This window comes from Talpa occidentalis, unplaced genomic scaffold (assembly GCF_014898055.3).
Source record: "Talpa occidentalis isolate TD23 unplaced genomic scaffold, MPIMG_talOcc4v2.1, whole genome shotgun sequence".
Taxonomy (NCBI): domain Eukaryota; kingdom Metazoa; phylum Chordata; class Mammalia; order Eulipotyphla; family Talpidae; genus Talpa; species Talpa occidentalis.
Genome location: NW_026555331.1, coordinates 42354527 through 42379161, shown reverse-complemented (window position 1 = coordinate 42379161; position 24635 = coordinate 42354527). Strand labels below are relative to the sequence as shown.

At 35.7% G+C, this 24635-nt stretch overlaps 1 protein-coding gene across 12 annotated transcripts in view; it reads left to right on the top strand.

Annotated features, from left to right (window-relative positions):
• RALYL (RALY RNA binding protein like) overlaps positions 1-24635 on the top strand; it is a 610187-nt gene that overhangs the window by 121082 nt on the left and 464470 nt on the right. For 3 of the 12 annotated variants that reach the window (XM_054692165.1, XM_054692153.1, XM_054692152.1), the window contains exon 1: positions 11951-13790. The exons of the other annotated variants lie outside the window; for them this stretch is intronic. In XM_054692165.1, the coding sequence (XP_054548140.1) occupies positions 13682-13790 (109 nt within the window). In that variant the 5' untranslated portion in view covers positions 11951-13681. Of the gene's footprint in view, positions 1-11950; positions 13791-24635 lie in introns of those variants that run through there. 12 annotated transcript variants of the gene reach the window in all.

The following is a 24635-nucleotide window of genomic DNA, read 5'->3' as shown; positions in this document are numbered from 1 at the left end:
GAGTATGGATTGTGAATAATAATATTTTATTTAATAAACAAGTATTTTAATGATTTAAAAATTCCCTGTTCACTAATTATTTTAAGATTAGTAGACTACTGATTTAAGCTATTCAACCAAGTAAACTGGTCACTAACTATTGAATATCTTGATTGTTTTGCAGTTAAATCAGTGTAGTGTTTTAATGCCGTATGAAGTTAATTTCCCTCCTTCCCTCTGTTTCTGTTTCCTTCCTTATTTTCTTCTTTCCTTCCTCTAGCTTCCCTCGGTGAGGTAATGTTACTCACAGTTTGTACTTCAAACAAGATGAAGTGTTATAGGGCAGCCCCGATATTGAACGGGTTGCCTGGCTGTGGGTCCTCACCCGCGCGCTTAAAAAGGACATATTACAGGCACACACAAAAGGTTAATAAAAGGTTTATTTACAAGGGAAAAGGAAATAAGGAAAATGTACAACTCAGGGAGAAAATAGGGAAATAAAGTCTTTAATGTGTCCTACCCGATCTGATGACCTGGAAACCCAAAGGCACTCTCAGAGCTGGCCAGACGCTGCGAGCTGGTGGAGAGCCAAAATGGGGGACCCCTCCAAAGCCCACATGTCTGCCTTATATCAACCTGGCTGCTTAACCCCACCCTCAGGTCCCAGCCACCTTCCCTTTGGTGGTGATGGGATTTAAAGTTCCCAGTGTCTTTGGCTTCGGCCTGGGGTGGGGGTGGAGTCCACAAAGCCTGTATAAAATTAGCTTTAGGACATCCTTTTCCCCCTAACAGAAGTACAAACTCTGAGTGGTAGTGTGAACTTATAACCCTTTATAGTGAAGCATTTCATGACTCTGTTAAGCATTTCATGACTCAGTTTACTCATTTTGAACCAATCATTGAATTCTTTTGAACTGTGGCTGAAATATTAAAATTCTTATTATATTGAGAACCGATTCAGTGTAATTTCATTGCAAAGATTGTATTCCTTTTAGAATATTTGAAGTCCCTGTTTATATTATTTTTCGTAAATATTTTACACTGAACATTATTTAAAAGTGCATTTATTTTTGTTTACTGATATGATTTTTTTTTACATTATTACATTGTTTACATTATTATATATTACTATTTTAGAATTAACAGTGCCTCTCTGGATATCTTCCCCCTTCTTACTTCCATGGATTAATGAAGGTAAATGTCTGTAGGATTTTTGACTTGGGGAAACCTAGTGTAAGCACTTTACCTAACTTATCTTATGTTAAATGCATAAAAAATTAGTGATAAATTCTGTCACTAATCTGTACTTCCTATATAGCTTAAAATAATGTGCTTTCATCAGGAAACGTTCCAAAATATACAATTCAAAGTTTCTTTTTTCTTTTTACCTCAAACCTTGTTACTGCCTGTTATACTTTTTTTAATAATTACATTTATTTATTTCCTTATATTGCTGTACTACCTCTTATACTCTTAATTCTATGATGCTAGGATCAAACTGAATATATAAACTTCATCCTTGCCCAGCCTTTTAATAGTCTTTCTCATTGTAGTATATGGATTGTTGTACTATTGGGAAAGAAGTTCCATTTCCCTTTATAGTTCCTATGTTTACGTTTCTGTGGAAATTTTCAGTGGAAGTCATCAAGTCCACTTTCATAGATTCACTGTTAAGGAGAATGTGCACCTCAGACTCACTCTAAATACTACATTATTTCATTATCATCAAACAGTATTTTTATATTATATACTTGATGTTCTAGTAAATTTCATTCATGGAATTTTAGATCCCCATTTCTTGCATTTATTCAGTTATTATATTGTTCTTTTGATAGCCCATGCAGTGACTACAATATCACTCTTCATAACTGATAAAACAGCTTAAACTCAGAGTTCCTTGATATTCTTAGCTCTACAGGATTTTGAGATTCCTTCGTTTTAGTCACCCAATGACTGTGCGAGTATCGTCACTCAGCTATACCCACATACAGGTCGACAGTCACAAAGATATACAATGACCATTGTATACTTCTTCACATTGTTGACAACTAGCAAATACTGAGCTGACGGTTGAAAAATTTGAACCTGACTTTAAGTCTTTTGTATATTCTTCTTCATTTAACCACCTATATTCCTAAACTAGTGATTAAGTTAATTTGTTTCAACATTGACCAGTTAGTAATCCAAGATGACTTTCTATGTATAGCATATTTGGTCTGTGTCTCTTGAGGGAAATCCAAAGAATAAAAACTTTTGTGTCTTTTATTTATTTAAAAATGACAAGTAGTTAACAATTATTACAAACTACTGGATTTATTTTGTATTAGCAATTTAATATATACATGTGATTATGTACTTATAGGGCTACATATATATGATTGTATAAAATATGGTGTCTGGATTTCAATGGAAATTCTGTTCATTTGTGACTCTAATCTTTAGTATGCTATTTTGGATTACATGTCTCTCTTGGTCCATTTTAAACCATATCAGGTTCTAGCCTTTCTTATTGTTTCTCTGCTAATGGCCACTAACTGTCCTAATTGGATTGTTCACTTGTTTTCTAGGGGATGAAATTAGAGTGTGTTCTGCTTGCACTTAGCTAATTGCTTAACTTTTTCTAATTGAAATAATTGCTAAAATAAACAGTTGAGAATTACATTTCTTTATTTTATGCTTTAAACATTTGCCTACATTTATTTTAAAATAATATAGTATTTTCAAAGAATAAACCAGTCCAGTAAACACTTTCATATCTCTGAAACAGCATTTTTATGATAAAAATATTGGCATTAAGTGCATTGATTATGATAATAACTATTTTGATATAATTAAGGTAAAAATGTAATCATGTATTAGGGACACCAAAATAAGACTCCCTGAAAAACATAATTTTCCCTCACATAAATATCTATGTCCTTTTCCTTTAGGAGGTGTCCTGGAATTTGCGTACGTTATTTTTATGCTGATTCCATCAGGCAGACATATCACACTATCAAGGGAGGCTTTAAATGTAGTTATTTTTTAAGCAACCATGAGCTTGTCTTAAAATAACAATTCTATTATTAACAACTGAAGTATTAATGGATATTAAGAACAACTAGCAGTCTCTGTCTCCTGTGTTTGATTGCTCCACTCAAATTTCAAGACAAAGATACAAATACAGAATTTGTTGAGCTCTTACCATATGCCATATTGAGAGGATTTAAAAATGAATGCAATATTGTCTTTACCTTGAAGATTATCAGCAAGCAGATGTGATAGGGAGTGGTAGGCCATAGAAGTACAGTATAAAGTACAATACACAGGAATGAGGTAATTAACTTAGCTTGGGGTAGGGTAGGGATTGAGAAATACTTCAAAGATGGGGCATTAGTAGATGAATTTTAATTTAAATAAAATTTTCCAGGTAAAGAATAGTAGTGAAGCATAGCAGAATATACTCTCTCAAATATTTCACTTTGGTTTATTGATTATTTTGTACTTAGACACTTGAAAAACAGCAAGTGCAGGTAGAAACTTTCTCTGAACCTCCCTTATCTGCCTACAGACATATTTTCCCAAAGGAACTTAGTTGTCAACACTCTCTTCTCCATAAATTTCATCAACCAGGCAAAATGATTCATCACAGGACAAGAGTCTGGAATTCACATCATACCCAGAAAAACTCACAAACTATCATACCTTCTATCTATTCTTCTAAGGACCTATTCATTTTTTTCCTAAAAAATAATTTACTATCCCTGAAGAGGCCTACAACACCCATTCCCACCTTCTCCATTAAGATGCATTTAATCTTGAATTCTAAAGACACTTCAAGGAGTTACTCTTTTTTCCTGAGTACTTGTCATGCATACATATGGGACACATGTTAATAAACTTGTTAATACAGACTATGCTTAGAGATTAGAATACAAAAGAATCAGAAGAGTAAGTGCGGAAAGTTGTTTACTAGCAATGGTGGAATCAAATCAAAAAGGATTAGGAGTTTGCCAGAAATGTATTAGAGTTTACTTATGAAGGACCCAACCTTTTGTACTGGAACAATGGATAGGCTTGGCTGCTCTATTAATTAATACTTGAATTTTCCTTTCATTTAGGGGTTTCACAAGAAACATTTTCCAAATGTTAACTATTGGGAATAATCTTGATGATGCTTGCTGTCATACCAACACAATGGGAGCTGTTATAGTAAAGAAGTTCTGGGCCCTGACAAGTACTGAATAACTGCAAAGAACATTTGGGTTAGCTCACTATCTCTGGACTTAGAAATCTGTCAGTTTTTAGAATGACTGTTTTTCAAATCCAAGTCACCCCAGGTTTTCTTAAATTTGAGGCTTTTTAAGAGCTCTTCATGAAGTTGTCGTATGGTATTAGTACACAATGAGCATCATTCATTAAGTCTACATTAATCTGAAAGACATTATACTTCAAATAATTACTGCCTACTGCATTACCTTTGTCCTTTGAGAGCTTTAATTTCGCATGTCAACAGCAATCTCTTTGGAGTGTGATATTTGTATATATAACATTATTTTGCCTTGGGAAACAAGTACATGAAAGGTAATGCTTATGCCATGAACTCTTGCACTTTTGTTTGTTTCACACATTACCATCATTCCTCGTAGGGGAATTCAAAGAAGTTCTATAAAGCTGAAGTGTTATACTCATTTGGATAACACATAGGACGCGAACTTGGTGAGAAAGTCCAGAGGGCGTTGTATGTTGGGTAAAATGGATAGTTTTTTTTTAATCTTGAAAATCATGAGGATACCCTGCTATTTTAAGCCAGAATTTAGTGGTAAATATAATATACTTACTCTCTTTATAAGCAGGAGGAAATGTACATATCTATTCCATTTATTGGAAATGGAGGCAAGACATTCTAGCATATCCTAGGGTGAAATCCAGGGTCATCAAAACATCTCCACAAAGGTTGAAGATTATATTAATAATCTTTTAGGGCCCAACTGGGCCACTACCAACCATAATATTCATCATTGTGCTTGTAGAATTGTTACATTTATGATAACTCTCTATTATCTCTACAGTTTTAAAAAAAGTAGCCTAGAAGATGTGTGTTTATGTGAAAGAGAGAAGAGTGCTGCACATCGTATGCTATACAGTTACAATATGTGTAACTCTGGAGCCACTGCAACAGGTTATTATTGTGATCCAGGTATCACTTGGATGCAGTAAACTCAAAGTCATCTTTTAAAGTAGTGCTGTTTTAGACTGATTATAGGGCTCTGTGAACTTGGACTCTACATCTTTCTTGAAGCCATCTTCAAAATCCCATAAAGTCTTCTTTTTCATTATGCATCCTGTAGTTTGATTCAATACTTTGCTTTTTGCCAGAGTCTGTTGCAGGGAAGGCGTAATGCTTTTCGAATAAGAAAAACTTATCTGAATAGTCTATGCAAATTAATTTCCTCCCAAAATATTTGTCATAGGAGTAAATTTAGCTCTGACTCAACAGTGCAGAAATAAAGTTAGTCTATCATTGTCTTATTTTTTTCATGTCTATCTTGGAATAAATTCTAAAATTTAATCACATGCCCTAACTGTGATCAAACACCTTTCTTTTTTTTTTTTTTGATGATGATGATTTAGTCACTATTATCATTTTGTAGTACATAGTAATTCTTTAAATTTATATAAAATATATCATAGTATTGAGTCTATTTTTTAGAGAATTTCTGCCTTCTATGTTTTATAAGATATTAGCTCTCTTTTAGTGCCATTGGCAGTGTGGCTATCAGGTATAATGTATTTATCATAAGGAATAGATGATGATTGTTTTGTATTTACAAAGAAGGGCATTTTATTAAAATGTCATTCTAAAGTGTCATCTCACATTTTATTTTTTGGTCTTTTGTGTATGGTTACATGTCACATACCATTTTGCTTTTTAAATAGTGTCTGCAGGGTCTGATTTTCAAGAGAATACAGAAGTTGTATATAAAGGGGGAAAGCCCACAGCCTGACAAGGGGATTTGAAAGGATTATACAAGATTTGATCAGATGCCCATTATATTTATATGTATATATGTAGTTTAATTCAAAAGAAAAGCAGAAGAAAAAGGAGAAGACACAAAAGAGCATATGAATCCGCATTTAAAAGGATTATTTGGGCCTCCCCTGGTGGCACAGCAGTTAAGCGCTAGGCTGCGAAGCTGCCCACAGCCTTTGCAGCTCTGGTTGGATCCCCGGCCACCGGGCAAGAGTCCCATATGGCATGAGACCTCTCCTGGCGTGCCCGCTGCTCCCCTCAGCAGTGTATTTCATCTGTCTGCCTGTTCTGTTCCCAGCTCTGGCTCTGGTGAATTCTCTCACCCTCCTGTGCTTCTGACTGTACCCAGTGCTTGTATAAATAAATAAATAAATCTTTAAAAAAAAAGGGTTATCAAGGTTTGATACTATAAGACATCAAAGAAACAAAAATCAGGTAACCTAACATTCAAGGTAGGAACAAGCTAATAAAGAACAAACTTACCTGTATTTCATGAAAATATTTGGTAATAATACTTAGGACTTCTAAGGATTTCCTCTTTTTAAATGTCTCTAAATTTATTATTTATAAACTTCTACCTATTTCCCTATTATCGCTGGCTATTGGTGTCTGTCTTCCTATTGACTTTTAAAGGAGGACCTAAGAGCCCAGAAAGACACTAATGGAAGTATGGCCAGATAATAGCAGCAAAGATGAGTCCCCGGAGGCCATACTTTGGATTCAAAGAAGAGCTGGAGGGGAGAAAGGGCGACCTGGAAACTAAAGTAAAATCCAGAAGTGAACCCAGACAATTAAATCTTACAGAAGGTCCCTGGATGATTTCCCTAAAAATATACTAGCAGTTCTGTTATTTCAAGCCACTTAGACATAAGAGCAGACTGTTTCTAGGATCTTCCTGAACAAAAGAAAAAAAAAAATCTAGAAGGTAAGAGCAAAGGGAAAATAAGTCAGAAATTCTTTAAAATATTTTACAAATGCAGAATCATAGCTACTTTAGACTCCAGTTATCTTTGGTTGATTATATATCACTGATTTTTGAGATTTGCTTTTTTTTTTTTATCTTGTCCACAGAACCAGCAGAATAATCTCAAGCCTGACTTTGAACTAATATGTTTAAAACAAACTGTGGCTAAAGCACATAACCTGTGATTTATGCCTCAAAAGATTTTGAGTGTAGACTATATTGTTGATTACAAGTACGTTTTCAGTAGATCTCTCATCTTACTTTACTGAAACATTATGCCCATTAATTAATAACTTGCCCATTTTGCCCAGATCCCTGAATTCATACTTTAAATAATGCATTCATAACCTTGCCTTTATGTACTAATGTAGGACACCTACCTTCATTATTTTAGTTGCTGGATCAATGTTGACTTAGATATTAGTGAGATAACGTATGAAAGTACTAAGAATCTGACAGGCCATAGATAGGTGTCCTTTAATATTAACAAACTTCTAGTCAATAAAATATAGTGTGTTTGGCACTATGAAAACTATGAAGATGAATTAAAAACAATTTATCTTTAGAGAGTTCTCACTCTAGGAGAATGATACATGCATATTAAAAAAGGCTTAAAATAGAAAACTATTAGGAAGAACACAAAAACTTTTGACTTTTGACTGTGTAACTACAACTTATTATTTTCCTAATTATAGTCTATGGGAACTTTCCTTCTCTGGCTGTGTCAACAATGATCACATCCTCAATACAGATAGACTGGTCCAGCAAATATTCTCTTTGTTTCCAGAAAAAAAATTGAACATTGTCCAGTTTGGATCAGATGCGCTTGACTTTCTAGAATCAGAGAGCTTATGTGGGAACTGAGGTTATAACAGCTATCTTTGGAAAAGTTCATGATTACATACATTCAGATGTAGAAAATCTAGTTTACATACTTTAAGAGCTTTTTTTAAAAAAAAAAAATTGACCAAGAGAGGTTAACTCTAAAGAATCAATGTTTTCTCTTTTTTAGAAATAGATTTTAGCACTTCTACCTCACCAAGCTCAACATTTTAAATCATTTCTACATTTTATCATCAAGAAAAAAAAAAAAACAGTATTGGAAGGTAGAAAGTTGACTTCATTGGCCTTCTCTTTGTCTACCCCAGGGGAGCTGCTTGGTGAGCTCTATGGTATTTACGTGATGAAAATCTCATTCAAGCTGAATATGCTATCATTTTGACATCTACATTTTTACTTTTTAAATTCCATGCCAATTGCATGGACATCTGGGTATGTATGGGATATATTTGACTTATTTTATACACGCTTTTGCAGAATTAATTTTCCTTGCGTTGGCTCTGAGTACAATAGGGCATTGTGATTTCCAACAAAGAGAATTATTTTTTAGGGCATTTGTCTAGAGTTAAAGTCATTTAATCACAATAGAAAATCTCTTTTTAGATTTTTATTTAAATAGTCTGACGTTGATGAATGGCAGTATGTGGGAAAAATGTAGGAGAAACTTGCAGTGTTTTCATACTGGATGCCAACATCATAGAGTATATTTTAATTAATTTTTCTGTACTTTCTACTGTTCTTTAAATGATACATCGGCCTATTCTTCTTCCATTATTTTAATTTTGGTGTAGCTGTCCTCTAAGGGTTTGATCTGTGGAATTAGGGAATTCTATTACAAAACTTAATAAAAACCAAACCAAACTTACAGTCTTGAGGAATAAGTTTCCCATGTTATTTCTTTTCAATGAATTGTTCAAAATAAAATTTCTATCTATGTCCAGAAAAAGGAGATTTAAAACCTCTTGTTTCTGCTTGTTAAAAAATTGAGTGAAATAAATGACATAAAATAAGTTGTGGTCAGATTTCTGAATTCACATGAAAAATAAATATCAAAAGTAACTATCTAGGACCACAATAAAATAAAAGTGGTCCATGACATTGTCTGGATACATCCATGAACAATATATTATTACGAGATGACCAGCTGAAACTCTAGTTTTGATAATAAGATTCTTCTGCAGTTACTGATGTATGAATTTGGTGACTAGAGCTAGGGATTCTGAGAAACTGGTTGACTAATGAAAAAAAAAATTGTTTTTCTTCTTTCTAGCTTTGCACTTCAAAGTCAACTACCTTGAACTTTGTAGACTACAAGATAACATCTGATTCCTTCTTCCTACAGTGCAGTTGATTAAACTTCATGCTAATTAACATATCCCATAAAAATGTCCTGTCTCTAGAACACTCTCAGTTCAATTCAATTCTATAAATTCCTGCTCTGTCAATACTTATCTTTGTTAACTGTAGTGGCATGGCTCTCTTTTGTTAGCTTCAGAGATTTTTTTTTCCACTTTTAAAAAAGAATCAACAATCTTCTTTCCAAAAATTACAGACCTAGCATAAAAACATAGTAAATGTTATCTTTCACATGGAAAGAAGATAAGTTCAAAATGTACCTTTTCTACCTCCACTCAAATTTATTTCTCTTGTTGAAAAACTCAGGAAAACATTATTTATGATGCATTTCAAGTTTTACTTGGCTCTGTGTCTTTGTTCAAGAACATATTATGGACTACTGATTTTGAAATAAATAGACAACTCAGATTACTCATGCTTTCTTAGAAAAAAACAGTTACACTGAAAAATCTAGTAGTATAAATATATAACGGTTACTTGTCCTCTTCAACCTCGTATCCTCTCATTCTTTTGCTTTTGAATTTTAAGTCACATGATTTCCTTTCAAATTGTCATACTCAGTTGTCTTTACACTCATGCATACTGCTGTGGGACCTTTCCATCTACTCTTCTCTTTTTCTGGATCCTCATGTCCCAGTGTGTGAATAGATGATTTTCATGTTATTCAGAGTTGGGCTAAAATGCAATCTCCTTACTGTCTACACCCTTCCCACTCTCCAGTGGGAAGTTTCTTCCTAGCATCCAGTACTCTCTAGAGTATGTTTTGTTTCTTCCTGGCATCCAGTACTCTCTAGAACTATAATGTTTAGTATGATATCTACTAGCCATATATAACTAAGTTCAAATTTATTAAAACCAAATGAAATTAAAAATAGCCATATTTCAAGTGCTCAAGAGTCACATGTAGCTAGAGGCCAGTATATTGTATTGCATAGATCTAAAATTATTATGTTCAATTATTCTTGTAAGCCTTTATTTTTTTTTATGTCCTTTCTATGTACTTTTCCTGCCTCTTTTTTATCCTTCTTAACTGAATATAAACCTCAAGGAAACTGAGATCTTGTTTATTTCCTTCATTGCTGTGTCTGCAGGTCACAAGCAAATTATTTATTGAGCAGTTACTTATTGTTCAACAAATAATTTAATAAGTGTATATTGAAGATCAGAAAGAATGGCTTTCAAGTGTGATATTCCAGAATACTGTCCAATATTTAAAAGGACAGAATACTGTCCAATATTTCTCAATATTCAGCCAATTCAACATGAAAAAATTATGCTGTATGTCACCTAGTTTAATTTAGTTTGACAGATTATCTTGGAGAACATTTCCTAAAGAATTAGATCTTTTTTGGATGCTTTACAAACTTATAAAACATTATAGCCATATCTTCTCTAAGCTTAAATCTTTTCAAAGTATCTTAGTGTTTTATGTTGTTTGTTTTGAGTTTTTTTATTTATTTACATTATTTTCTGACTCCTACTAAGGCTAAGCATCTCATGTTTATTAATTTGTAATTTGTGAGTTTCCAGATCCCTTTTGACTTCTTACTCCTTCCAAAGCTTCCTATTAGACAAAGAGATTTATTGTTATTGTTTTAAGGAAAACAAGAGTAGAAAATTGTTAGTTGTTATGGACTGAAGGCTTTTGTCCCCTCAGAAATGAAGCTCTGAACCTCCCTGTGCTATAGCGTTTCAAAATGGGGTCTCAGGGAGGTACTGTTAGAGGAAGTCATCAGGATTTACTTAATCACTGGATGGAATACATCTCTGTTTTCTCTGCACTGATGTCTCCTTGATCCTGGATGAAACTACCTCAGTCAGCATCCTCCTGCATGATCGATATTTACTTTGACCATGAGAAACAAGCATCTTCTTAGTTGTCTTGGAAGCACTGCTGTTTTCTAATATGGCTGCTTATTTTTCCTTTATAGCTGAAAAGTCAGTTTCACTAACTTTCTCTCAAAATCTTTGGGGTCTGTGAGTCAGATCTGTTCCCCAAGCTCCCAAGGACACATACCAAGCTTTCTAAGCTTGTTAAATTTTCATGCAGCTAATTGGAAATGAGAGAAAGAAATCCTGCCCTTCCCTCCCCCAAGGGGATCAGAAAAAATATCATAGTATTTGAATAGTCCAAACGAAGGAGTGGTTTAATATTTCTACCATCTGTCTTTACTAAGTTTCTTTAAGCTATACTCTAAAAAGGAGTGGGTGGTCTGAGTGTCACACACCAAATTTTATCAAATACTTTGCCTGTCTCACCTAGATGGTCAAACATTTCACTTTGGAATGTAAGAGCAAGTTTGCTTTTGTTTTGTTCTCTACTTTGGGGAACTTTGGCAAACCTAAGAGAGAAGGAGGTCCATGTAACACCCAGTATAATGATTAGCTACTCGATAAGCAATTAACTAACCTTTGCAGTTTCTGTCTTCCTAGAGAAAAAAGCAAGGTTTAATTTCAAAAGTGATATCCTGTATACAAATAAGAATAGTAAGACTAATAATCCTAACAGCCTGTTCTATAACATATGTGGACATTAAGTGGGAAGGTAAAAGCATCCTGTGAAACTTTATGTCTTTTTAGCGATTGTTTGGTTATATTACTCTCTATATTATAGTGACTTCTCTACACGGAATACAGGAGAATTTTCTCTCAGTCCTCAGTTCCAGGAATACTTATACCACTTCTGAGTAGATTTTTTTTTAATGTTATGGTTACTGCAATTGAAGAATTTTTCACTTATGATGGCCATTATAGCCTCTGGGGCTTTTTTTTTTTTAATTGTATTATTTTTTAAAAAGGTAATGGTGTTTTACAATACCGTGCATGATTTAAAGGTATAGGTTCACATCTCTTCAGATATATGTTATGTTTGTTTACCTCTGGAACAGAACAGAGCTCGGGAGAGTGTCACAGTTGTGGGTCCTCACTTCTGTGCTCACAATTGCAAGACGTGGCTCAAGCGAAGGGGGCAACAACAACAGGGTCTATTGACAAAGGGGAAATTGGGGAAAAGGAAAATATATTTCTAAGGCCACAAATGGCTGGTTGTTTGTAGAGTAAATAGAATTAATCAGGATTTTTGCACCACTAGCATCTGTGGCTATCACCTGCGGTCTTGATTGTGTTAATAAAGAATACACTTGGGAGTGTGGGCAGGGCCACGCGTTCCTGACTGTGGAGACCGGAGTGTGGGTGTGCGCGCATGCGTAAGTGTGCACACCTGAGCCTACAGGGCAAGAAAAAAGGCTCATCTCTCAGAAATGAATGGCTATGGGAAGATGGCGGTGGCTACGGGAGGGCGCCGGAGAGAGCTCAGAGAAAGAGCATAAAGATTATTGGGGGGCTGGGCTGTTCAGTTGCCTGCCTGCCTTCCTGCCTCCCAGCCCCCACCGCCTGGCCCATGCCTGCCTCCATGCTTGCCAGCCTCCCTGCCTGGTGTGCCTGTGTGCCTGCTTCCCTGAGAGAGCATTAAAGCCTGAAAAATCCACTGAGGGCTCCTGGACTCTCTATCCACCTGCCGAAGCGACAGTGGACAGTGAACCTGCCCTGTGTGTGCTTGCACAACATTGTCCTACCCCAGGTAGTGTCTAGTGTCCATAAGGAGACCAAAAGCTACTTGTGCAAGATAATGTTGTTCCTCCCAGGAGAGCCTGAACTGGTGACACACCACTGAGTGGTGGCCTAGGATCCAGTTCACCTGGAGAGTGACAGGTGGCGTTGCTCAGGCAGAAGCGCAGCAGTGTGGCTGCAATCCGAAGCGGGGCTAGACAGTGCCAGATGCTGGACCATGCTACAGCGCCTAGAGGTGCTGGGCAAAAGGCAGTAGAATTCCCGATGATGCAGCTAGAGTGAAGGTTTTGAAGGTGTGCCAAGGAAGCCCAGTCTTTCTCTGAAGTCCTGTCTCCTCTTGAAGACGAGTCTCTGCTGAAGCCCCTTTGTAGGGTAAATGGATGTGGTGAGGTTTTTTGCGCCCTGCCACCATCAATAATTGACACCTGTGGTTTTACATTTGCGCCTGATGGTAGCACCTGGATTCTGGTGTGGGGGAGCGTGAGTGGGTGCTCCTGAGACGAGAGGATGAGCTATAAGGGCGGAAGCAGAGGGCCGTGCAGCAGGAAGCAGTAGAGACCAGCGCAGAGACCATGAGAGAAGGCTAGAAAGCCCAGGAGTGAAGATTTGCTGAGGGTAGGAGCTCTGCCAGCCTCCTGATCCCCAGCCTTCCCTGCTTGCCCTGCACCTGGTCACCTCGCTGCAAATGGTTTAAAAAGATCATTAAAAGCCTGACACAGCCACCGAGGGCTCCAGGAGGACCCCTTTTCCTGTCTGCCAGGATCCATAGAGAACCTGCTTGTGCCTTGCTGGCACTATACCCTCTGAAGCCGACTGAAGTCTCTCCCAAACTCAGTGAAGCCTCCACATTGATCCCCCTTCAGGGTAACCATGTTCCAAATCTGACTGATCGATATTCCAAACCAGCTGTTTCCAAGACTTGATTTGGTCCTTGTGCAAGCTTGAACCTATCGGTGTCCATGGGAGATCGAACCTTACCTGTTTTCAAAACCCTCTCAGGATTCAAAACTGAAACCACACCAGTGTGTGTCCACCCTACCCTGCACCATGGGTCCCGCTTCTGGGCAGGTAAGCTCTGCTGTATCTGAATGGTGCTGACCAGCCCTGTGTCTTCAAAGCTGTCGTGTTCTTTTATTCTCTCTCTCTCTCTCTCTCTCTCTCTCCCCCCACCCCCACCTCCCAGGTTGGGTTGTTGCCTTAGCTTAGTCTAGGTTGATGCCTCTCACCTGGAGGACCTGGCACCTTCAGAGAACCAGGAGCCACAAGGGCTGCTCTTATGCCTATAGAAATTGTGAAGAACTGCAGATGATTGATTTATCAACAGAAAATACCCAGGCTTAATTTATTTTTCCCTTTTATCTTTCTATTAATTTCATCACTTAATTTTCATTTATCTCTTGCCATTTAAAATTTACTTTTTGCAACAAAGTATGGATAATTTTATTGAAACAGATACCATTTTACTTATCAGGAAAGGACTTCATTCTCATACTTTGGGCACAGGATAAGACATTTTTTAATTATATGAAATGCTTGGTGTTCTTATATCTTTTTATAATGGTTGATCATTTTAAAAATAAGGTGAATCTGTAATTATTAGGATATTTTCATGTGTTTCTTTAGATGACCCACAGATACTAGGCTTATTTCTTTTTCATCATTTTCAACAGCTTCTGCTGGCATTTACAATAGAACTATAGCATTAAGGGCAACTAGCACTGAAATCAGAAAGTGAGTTCCACCTAAGGAGAGGCCCATGACACACTGAACCTAGATTGTGCAAGGCAGTGGGACAGAAATGATGTTCACTGCACATTAGCCACACCAGACCAGGAACCTCCACTGACACTAGTTTGAACACCACTAAGTTTGCAATGGATTAAATTTGAGACTGAAACCTAATGTCATTTATTGTTTGTTTGCTCATTTGCTTTTATTTGGGGATAATTATACTCTGTATGTATATGTGTGTATGGTGGTTTTATTTTTCTTATTGTTGGGCTTTCCAAAGTTAATATGGTGTAGCAGTTGGCTGTGTCTGGTGTCTGGTAATCTTTGAAAAGAGTTAGTTCAATTATTATATTTTTACTTGAAGCCTATGTCACAGAATTAAAATGAAAAGCTCAACCACTACTGTTTTTTTTCCACCAGGGTTTGAATGTATATTAGATTTGTTTCAGTGTTAGAAAATTAATATGGCATTATTTTTCTGATGATGTTTCCCATTGTTACTATAGAAATGGGCTCATAATGCCAGCTCATTCAAGGAATATAGCTTCAGGAATGAATTTTTTTTTGTCTTTATATTGATATGGTAGTTTTCTAATAGAGATACTGAAAGTTGTGTATTCAAATATCTTTAAAGGAATATTTAATTCAGAATTGAGTGCAAAGAAGCTGCAAAAGGTTATTCATCCATGTAGAGACAATTATATTGTGGTAGATAATGGATTTGTGTTATTCTTAATGTCTATACATGGCTACAGTGAGACTGAGGTTGTTTTTATAACTTTTCAGTACATTGAACGAAAGAAAAGTATGACAGTAGAAAGCATCTGATAAATTAAATGTGACATGTTTTTTATCTATATAAAATGGTTTCTGAGCAGCTGGTAATTGTGAATATTTCAGCAGTCATTTTTGATGTGGAATACTTCTTCTGTGTTCAACACTAATGAGTTGTGAGTCGTACTTCATCAAACTGACAGTTTCCCTACTTTTGTAAATAGGCATGTGATACACCTTGTAAACGCTGGTAAAAGATACTCAATTCACCTTTTAAATGCATTCAATTTTCTCTTTTTTTCCCCTAAGTTTTACCATCACCTTTTATCTAAGCAAAGATTCTCTAAAGAAATGCTTGCTTTTACTGAGTGCTTAATAAATTCCAGCATCATTTTGGGTACCATAATGTATTCCATCCATTGTGTAATTATTAGAGCGCAAATCAGCTCAAAGGAAAAAGAAAAATTCTGCATTGGCTAAAATAGTAAATGAGTGCACTAAGAAATTATAAAGGATTTTCATATGAAATACTTGTCTTTTTTTTAATTTTTTAATTATATATATTTTTACATAAATTTTCATTTGTGCACAATGTATGCATTTTCATCTTGGTTATAGTCCCCATTCAATTCCCATCCCCCCTCTTTTGATCCTACTCCCTCCTCCCCCCCACTCCCCATAGTGTGTCTTTGGTTTATAGTTTCTTGTTAATTTTGATTTTTACTTTATTACAATTAGCCTTTTTCCTGGTCCCTTATTTAGGTTTTCTAAATTCCTGCTATGAGTGAGACCATCTGGTATTTTTCTTTTTCTTTCTGGCTTATTTCACGGAGCATGATCCTTCCAGCTCTATCCATGTTGCTGCAAATTGCATGAGTTTATCATTCTTCCCTTAGTCATAAAACTTTAAAAGAATGTTTTACAGTAATCCTCATAATCATCCTGTGAATACAGAAAGTTGATGAACTCTTCCCATTTTATAAGTGAAGGATGTTGCATATAGTTGGACTTTAGTGTTGACTCTGTGCTTTAACATATGGTTCTGTTCTAGCATAAAGTAAGTGATAAAAAGAAATAAATCTAACTGTACTAGAAACATGGAAGCACATTGAATAAGAATTATCCAATGAGAACTAAAGTTGTCAAGATCAATTAATCATGAAGTATATTTTATCAAATCTAAAAGGCTGAAACTGGCAGCGATACTGGATTGAAAAACAACTTTGAACTGATTAAGTATCAGCAATACTAATTCATTCTCTCAGAGACGATTATATATTAAAAATTCTGTTAAAACAAGCACAATATTGTAAACTTTGAGGAGAGATGAAAGTTAGTGTTCACTGTACAGCTCAACCAGTACAGCTGCTTCTAGCCTTTCAAATCAACCAGCACTCCTTGAACTGTTTTATACTTTGGATTCCTTGTACTATTTCCCTGAAAAATGAGGTCCACTGTTAACTAGCACATTGTCTGATCACTCATCATCTGTATACGGGCTAACTTCTACTGATAATAAAGAATCTCACTACTAAACAGGATGCTGTCTTATGGTTCTCTAGACTCTCTTTTTCTTTTTTTAAAGATGTATTTATTTATGCATACAAGAACCGGGCTATAGGCCATAGGTGTGGGGGGTGAGAAGATTCACCAGAGACAGAGTGGGGAACAGAACAGGCAGATCGACTGAAATACACTGCTGAGGGGAGCAGCGGGTGAGTCAGGAGAGGTCTGCTGCGCCATGTGGGTATCTCTCTTGCCAGGGATTGAACTCGTGCTGCAGTGGATGTGGCTGCAGTTAGCTTCATAGGTAGCGTCTTAACCCCTTGTGCCACCAGGGAGGTCCTAGCATCTCTCTTTCAAGGAATTTCATTTTTATGCTTCTGGAAGCATGTCAGAATTGGCAACCTAAAATCCTTGCCAATACAAGAGCCTAGAAATTCTAAATAAAATATAATAAAGGCATAGACGAACTCACAAATAATAAAGGGATGTTCTCAGTAGCCAAATGCCAAAAGAGAACCCAAAACCCAAGGTAAGTCAGGCATGATGTAAAAGTGGGGTTAGCGCAAAGCTAGGGGTGGGTGTTGTAATTGGGGACAATCTAAATTCAGAAACTTATTATTTCCTTTTTACCCATGAAAACAAAATTATAACTTAGTCTGCATAAAGTAAAACCACTATTTTTTTTATAACCTAAATGGGCCAGAAAACAATTATTCCATCAGCATAGGGAATAATAAGGAAACTTGCAATCAGCTGAAATCTGCATTTAACTCTTCCTAGTTCTGTTAGCAGAAGACCAAATGCAAGTGTGGTATTTCTTCATGTCACTCCTTAACTTTATGCAATAGTTAATCATGTCTCTGTTAAGGCTTGCCTTTTCTAGACTAAACAATATCATTTTATTCAAATATTTCTATATAGCATGGCCTTTAACATTATGAAATCATTCTAACCTTCCCTCTTAACTTGGTTAAGATATAGGTTAGCATGTAAAAATTCTGTGTTCACTGCATGTGGGATAAGATATAAACCTGTGGTGCCCAGGATAATGCCCACTGGCCACAGATGGCTGCTGCATTCTTAAAAAAGGTCTAGTTCAAGTTTCTTAAAAAAGGGCTAGTTCAAGTGATATGTTATATGAATAAAATCCATACCCTATCAAAGACTTAGTTATGAAAATAAAGTAAAAGGCTGATTAATAACTTTGTTGATTACATGTTGAAGTGATAATGTTTTAGATGTTTTGGGTTACATGAAACAGCACTAAAATTAAAAAAAATCTAGGTTCAAATTCTAGCTCTTTAAGCCCAGTTTCCTTGGTTTAAAATGGAATAATTCTTGCATGAGACATAAATGAGGTTAGAAGATATGCAATCCCTTAGCACTTGGCACGTGATAATTAATATTTTCTTTTTGAGTGTTAATTGTCTATAATACAGTATCTGTATTATTGCATTTATTAATTTTAATCCTGTTATATCAATGTGAAGCAGTTGTAAAGAAAGCACTTTTCATTTACAAAGAAACACACCATTGTATAAATATATTTCACCTATCTCAAAGTCAGTATTTCAATTGCTGTTTAATAATAATAAGTATTCATCATTTGAAATTTGTTGAAAACAGTCTGTGGACTCAAACAATCTTAGATTGTTTTGTTTTATCTCCTCATCATTGCTTGTATAGGAACTTGGAAAATTGACTTAATGTCTTTTGCTTCAGTTCTCCCATGTGTGGGAAAGAGTTGTAATGGTGATTTAATACCTCAAAAAGTTGTAATGATAATTTAATTATACAAGTAAAGTGATGAACACAGAACAGGGCACAGAACAAAGATTAGATGTTGTTATTATCAATATCATTTTTATCATACAGCCAAGAAAAATGTCATTAATATGACTGAATTGACATAATAAGTTAAATAAACACACACACACACTCATACATACACACACATACACACATTGTTGATGTATTTACCGGAAAATTGCAACTGTTGCTCAGGAAATCATTACTCAGAAAATACAAATGACAGAGAAGTTTATTATAGAAAAAGGCAAAAAAAAAAAAAACAAAAACCAACAATACCTTGACAGTGAGTGAGGGTACATAATACTATTTAAAATATGTATGCATATAAATACATATGTATAAACACACACATTTCAAAAAGCATAGTCCTCCCAAGTCATTTAGTATGAGAACAACCAGACCTGTATACTTTAATCACTGTGAAGGTATCAGCACAAATAGGACTATTTAATTAATTTCACAGAAAATGTAAATTAAAGAGCTTTGGTGTTTCAAGGAGTGAGTTTTCATTATCTAAATAAATCACTGATGTAGGTGCTTATATACTAATAATGATAGATAAGCCAAAGGTTTTCATAATTGTTTACTGAATAGATAAATATTTGACCTAGATGTTATATGACACTTATTCCTATCCGTGATACACTGGGATCCAGCTAGCTAAGGTAATGCAGATTCATCTCATGTCATTCCTGTATGCCTAGATAATATTTTATTTAATCAAGTTATGCTTTGCTTTTGGCTTCCTTTTGTTAAGATATTATAGAAAAAAAAAGGTGTATGTGGGAAAAATCTGATGAAACAGGTGTTTTCTACTTTCTGTGATCATTATATATAATGTGTGGACAAGCAAAACTCCAGTTAGATATTTAGCTTTTTCTACTCTTTGGGATTTGAAACATGAAAGTATGCAAATCTGTCTTACTTTCAAATGCATGGAAATTCTACAAAGGGCTATAAAATATTTAGCCATGATCATTTGACAATCATAAAAGTAAAGAAATAAATCATTCTACATTCAAAGTGGATGGCAAAACTGACATCTGTGAGTCCTCACTTTAACGAATAATTTCTATCAGAGGTGTATTTTATTTTATTTATTTTTATGCATACAAGAGCTGGTGTACAGGCCAGAAGTGCGGGGTGGGAGGGTGAGAGGATTCACCAGAGACAGAGTGGGGAACAGAACAGGCAGAGCAACTGAAGTACACTGCTGAGGGGAGCAGCGGGCAAGTCAGGAGAGGTTTACTGCGCCATGTAGGTTGCTCCCTGGCCAGGGATCGAACTCATGCTGCAGTAGCTGCGGTTAGCTTCATAGGTTGTGTCTTAACCCCTTGCTCCACCAGGGAGGCCCCTCAGAGTTGTATTTTAAAGATTTAGTTCTATAGGTTACCTCAATGAAAATTCATGGGAAACTCCTCTCACAGAAAGGTATGAAGAATGTTTATTGTCAATAGATTTATACTCCTAACAAGTTATATTCACAATGGTATGAAATATTAATTTTGTCAGCTTCTTACAATATATCGGACTTTTGCAGACCTTCAGCAATGCAGATAAACATTGCTGCTCATACTCAAGAGTATCAAATACATCCTCTTTTCACTTTGAAAAACAAGAGAATACCTACATTTATCAATTCTGACATTGATCCCTTTCTACCTAGCTCAGCAAGGACTCATCTAAATAATACAAAAAATTTTAAAATGAACAATAACGTAAAAAATATATATAAATAAAATATTAAAAAATACAAAATTGAAAAACGAGAAGGCCAAATGGAATAAGCAGTCTTTTGTAATTGACAGATTTAAGATATACATGAATTAAATAATTCAACTCTGATTTCAAATAATGTTTTTCCTATTTCTCTAAAAGAAGTACCTATACACAGTTGACTAAACACAATTAGATAATCTTTAGCATGGAAGACAAAATCAAAGTGACTTAGAAAAATTTGAATACCATTGTATATAATTTACACTGAGATATGTCAGTTGGTTTGCTACTCTTGAGAAAACACCTCCTGTCTAATTTCACATTAAAGTGACTAGTATTCTTGAAGTTATTATTTATCATTAGGAATATGATCTTGTGTAACTGAAATTTCATCTTTTTGTGATGGCATTTGCCACAGTGGGAGGGGACTTTGAGATGGAATTCATTTCCTCTTAAGTTTATATTATATATTTGTTATCTGTGATCTCACAGAGGACTATATACAGTGAATTCAGTTTAACTTGCTAAGAAATGTTTGTAAATCTGACAGTTAATCACAAAGAAAAATTTTTATCACATAAAAGTTAGAATATATTGTTCTTCAAAAGAAATTCTATTGCCATATTTTAAAATTCTACAAGTTCTTTTCTTTTTTTAAGAAAAGATCATTTTACTTAAAGTAAAATGATGCACTTAAGTACTCTCAGGGGCCAGGCAGTGATATAAGTGAATAAATGATTCAAGTGGGGAATGTGTAAGATTATGGCCACAATCTGGTTGTGGATTGACTGCCATAGAACTTGCCTCATTATATTTAGCATTAAAAATATCCGGGAGGCAATATTTTTATATTGTTCACTGGCTTAGGTAAGACTAGTAACTAGAGCTTCCTGTTTAATGTTACTCAGGAAGGTGCTTGTAGGACCTGTTAGCTCAAGTCCTTATATGCTTTGCATTAAAAATATTAACTTCTCACAGTCACTTTCAAAAAATGTCATCATATAACTGGAATAAAATGCATCATAATTTCTGTACCAATAGATGCCAATCTCAGTCTCTTCCTGTTTAATTCATACACATTTACATTTACACAAGTATTATCTTTTGGTTACATGGATCTCTTCATGTTTCCTAAGGTATTAGTGAATTTAGTTGATTGAAACATCATCAAGGTGAAATCTAAACTCTCTTTGAATATGTTCAAAAGCGCTTTTGCAAACACCCTTCAGCATTTGTCCCTCATCCTTACTTACTGCTGATTACCCTCTTCCTGCTCAAAATAGGGAGGCACATTTACTCACTTACCCACTAATGAAAACTGAGTAGAGGCCTCCCCTGGTGGCGCAGCAGTTGAGCGTTGGGCTGTGAGGCTGCCCTCAGCCTCTGCAGCACCAGTTTGTTCCCCTGCCGCTGGCGAGGGTACCACCAAAAAAAAAAAAAAAAAAGAAAAGTAGGAGTAGGAACAATGAGCCAGGCAATGTAGTAGACGTGGTGTTCAAGAGCAACAAACCAGAAAGACAGCATCCTGCTCTTGGGAGCTTTGCTTGTGAAGATGACAGAAATTAACCTAATAATTATAATTAGGATGCATGCTATGAAAAGTTCAAGTACTATGGATTGAGCTGTCATTTTCAGCGTTGCCACTTACTACTTAATACCTGTAATTCCCTTTGTGAAGCCTTTGTTCAATCTCCAACCTGCATTATTTTTTTTCCAATGTGGAGCCATTATTGTACCATTTATGCATTTCTATCACTTTGCTTATCCAGGATTACTCTGAATGCAATGGTTTGCTTGTATGGATCCAGGAATACTCTGAATGCAATGATTTGCTTGTATGGGTGTGTCATACTGCATTAGAATTTGCTAAGGGCACATGCTTTATTTTATCTTCCTTTATAGCCATACCCCCTGGTGGGACTTCTACTCCACAGTTAAATATTCAGTGAATATTTGAGGAATAAAATGTTGCATTGCTTGACTTTTCAAAATACATATATATTTAAATATATTGGCACCCAGCATCTTACTAAGTTTACCAAATTTGGGTGATTGTCAAAACCTGGATGACTACCAACCTTCTATGAATGACATCATTGATTGATGACAGACTGCCCTTTCTTTAAACACTTCTGAGTTAACAACTCACTATTTGGTATCTTTGTGCCTGGCTCTCATCAAAGACTGTAGCTTTTCCAGAGATCATGTTCGCTGTTTGAAGCTGTGACTCAGGTTTCAGTTGTCTTGCATGTATTTCACTCTATATCTTTGTTTACTGTTGCTCCATTTCAGTTTACCTTACAAGAACTCATTGAATGTCCCACTGACATCCATTTCTCCCAGGCCAATTTTCAGCTAGATTGCCTTGAACATCACTTTACAAAGCTGGTTATTTTACCCAGTCAGCTGTCCATTTAAGGTACAGAAGTGTCTGGATAGAACTGATCAAATCATTGCACAATGCCAGACAATTAAACCACCGGGAACTATTACTACTTTATTTACCTTCAGCATTTTTCTGGAGTTCAAAATACAAAGAAAACTACGTTCCAGAAGGTTTTCAAAAAGTATTCAGTTTAAACGGTTAGTCCAATCTTAACAAATATTCATATAGAACCATCTTGTTTATGGCTTCCAAGTATGTGATAGAAGTTATAAGGGTAAAGGTTTGTAGTGGTGGTTGTGGTGTGTGTGCTTATAAATATTAAGTGCAAAGTTCTTGGTCCACTAACGTATGATTAAAGTTGCCCTCATCTGCAGGCTGGGTCATGCTCAGTTCTTAGGCAATTCTGACATGGGAGAGCAGGGACGAGCAGCTAATACCAGTTTAAATTTGCTGTTCTGTTTTGAGATTGTTATATCTGAGTTTTTCACTGAATACTTTCAGGTTTAGTAGCACTTAGTCAGAAACTACATTTGTGACTTCATCTGGGTTTGCCTTCTTAACATAAATTTTATCATATGTCCACACCACACCTTTAACTAGAGTGAGGCCTTAAAACCCACTTTATTTGGCTAGAATTCCCAGTAATCTATTTAGTACTTGCTATCTTTCCTCTCTTGAGCTAGTCACACAAATTGGATGATTCACCCAGAGTTATGCTATTTCTCCTCTGTCCTCTGCATAACAACTTATATTGAGAATTGTGCTAAGCACTTTGCATAAATGATACTCAATTATCACAATAATGTATTTTTGTTTAAGAGTTTGAAGAAGAGCTGAAATTAATTCAAACCCTTATTAGACTCTGACTTAATTTTGGATACCCTAAGTCTCCTAAAATTTCTGTTGCTGTCCCCTCTCAAGGAGAATGGACATCGTTTAGGAGGTTAATCATATGTATCTGAGCTTCAAATTCAGGAATCTGCCTTGATTTTTTTTTCTCTTGCCCCTTCCCCTTTTCACTCTTTTATGCAATCAATGTCATTCTGTTCTTGATTTCAATCAGCAGATTCAGACTCTAATAACAAAGGTGTTAATTAGAAGGTTAGAGTCCTGCAGAGCCAGATTTGAGACTAAGTCTTCAGGAGATAAGTTTAGAAACATGCCACATGCTTTTGAGAACATTCTGACTTTATAAGAACAATAGTCTCATGACTAATAGGCAATGGGATGGAGGAATACCCACTATCCCAGTGAGGTTAAGTATGAACCAAGAACTTGACCTTGAATCATTCGGGCCATGATTGTCTCAGCTGCTGTTCCCAGGAACACCCAGACCCCACTACAGAATGCTCAAGTCTCCAATAGAAGTAGAAACTTCTTCCTCATGGTATCCCTATTTGAATGCAGTATCTCTTGATTTCTGCATTTGATTTCTGGAGCATGGTCACATAATTGCATCTCTATTGTATGGGAACTTGGGGATTTCAATTTGGACTTTTGAATAGGAATAGCAAAACTCCTATTTTGAAAATTTCTTCAAGCCTCTAGGACTTTTCAAAAGACAGTATGTAGCCCCTTCCATGATGGATGTTCACTACTGTTGGCTTCCCTTAATTTAATTTCCCAAGACCCTCGGTCCCCAAATATCTCCTCCCGTAGATCAATTCACAGTGATCTAAAATGCAGATTAGGTCCCAAATTAGAAATTGAGTTATGATATGCAGCACTGCAAAACTATGCAGAAGCAGCAGCTTTTGAGTGTTTTTTAGCAAGGCCTTTGAAAAATGAAGAAATTGATTCCTAACATTTGCCTCTATTCAAGTTTACATTTAGTTTTCATGTTTTTAAAATGGTCTTTTAAAACCTATGTAGTCATTTGTTCACCAAGTACTCTTCTGGTCTTCCTGGGATCCCCAGAGATTAAATAAATAAGTCAGTAAACAAGTATGTGAGTCAGTAGCAAGTCAGTAAGTTAGTAAGTAAAT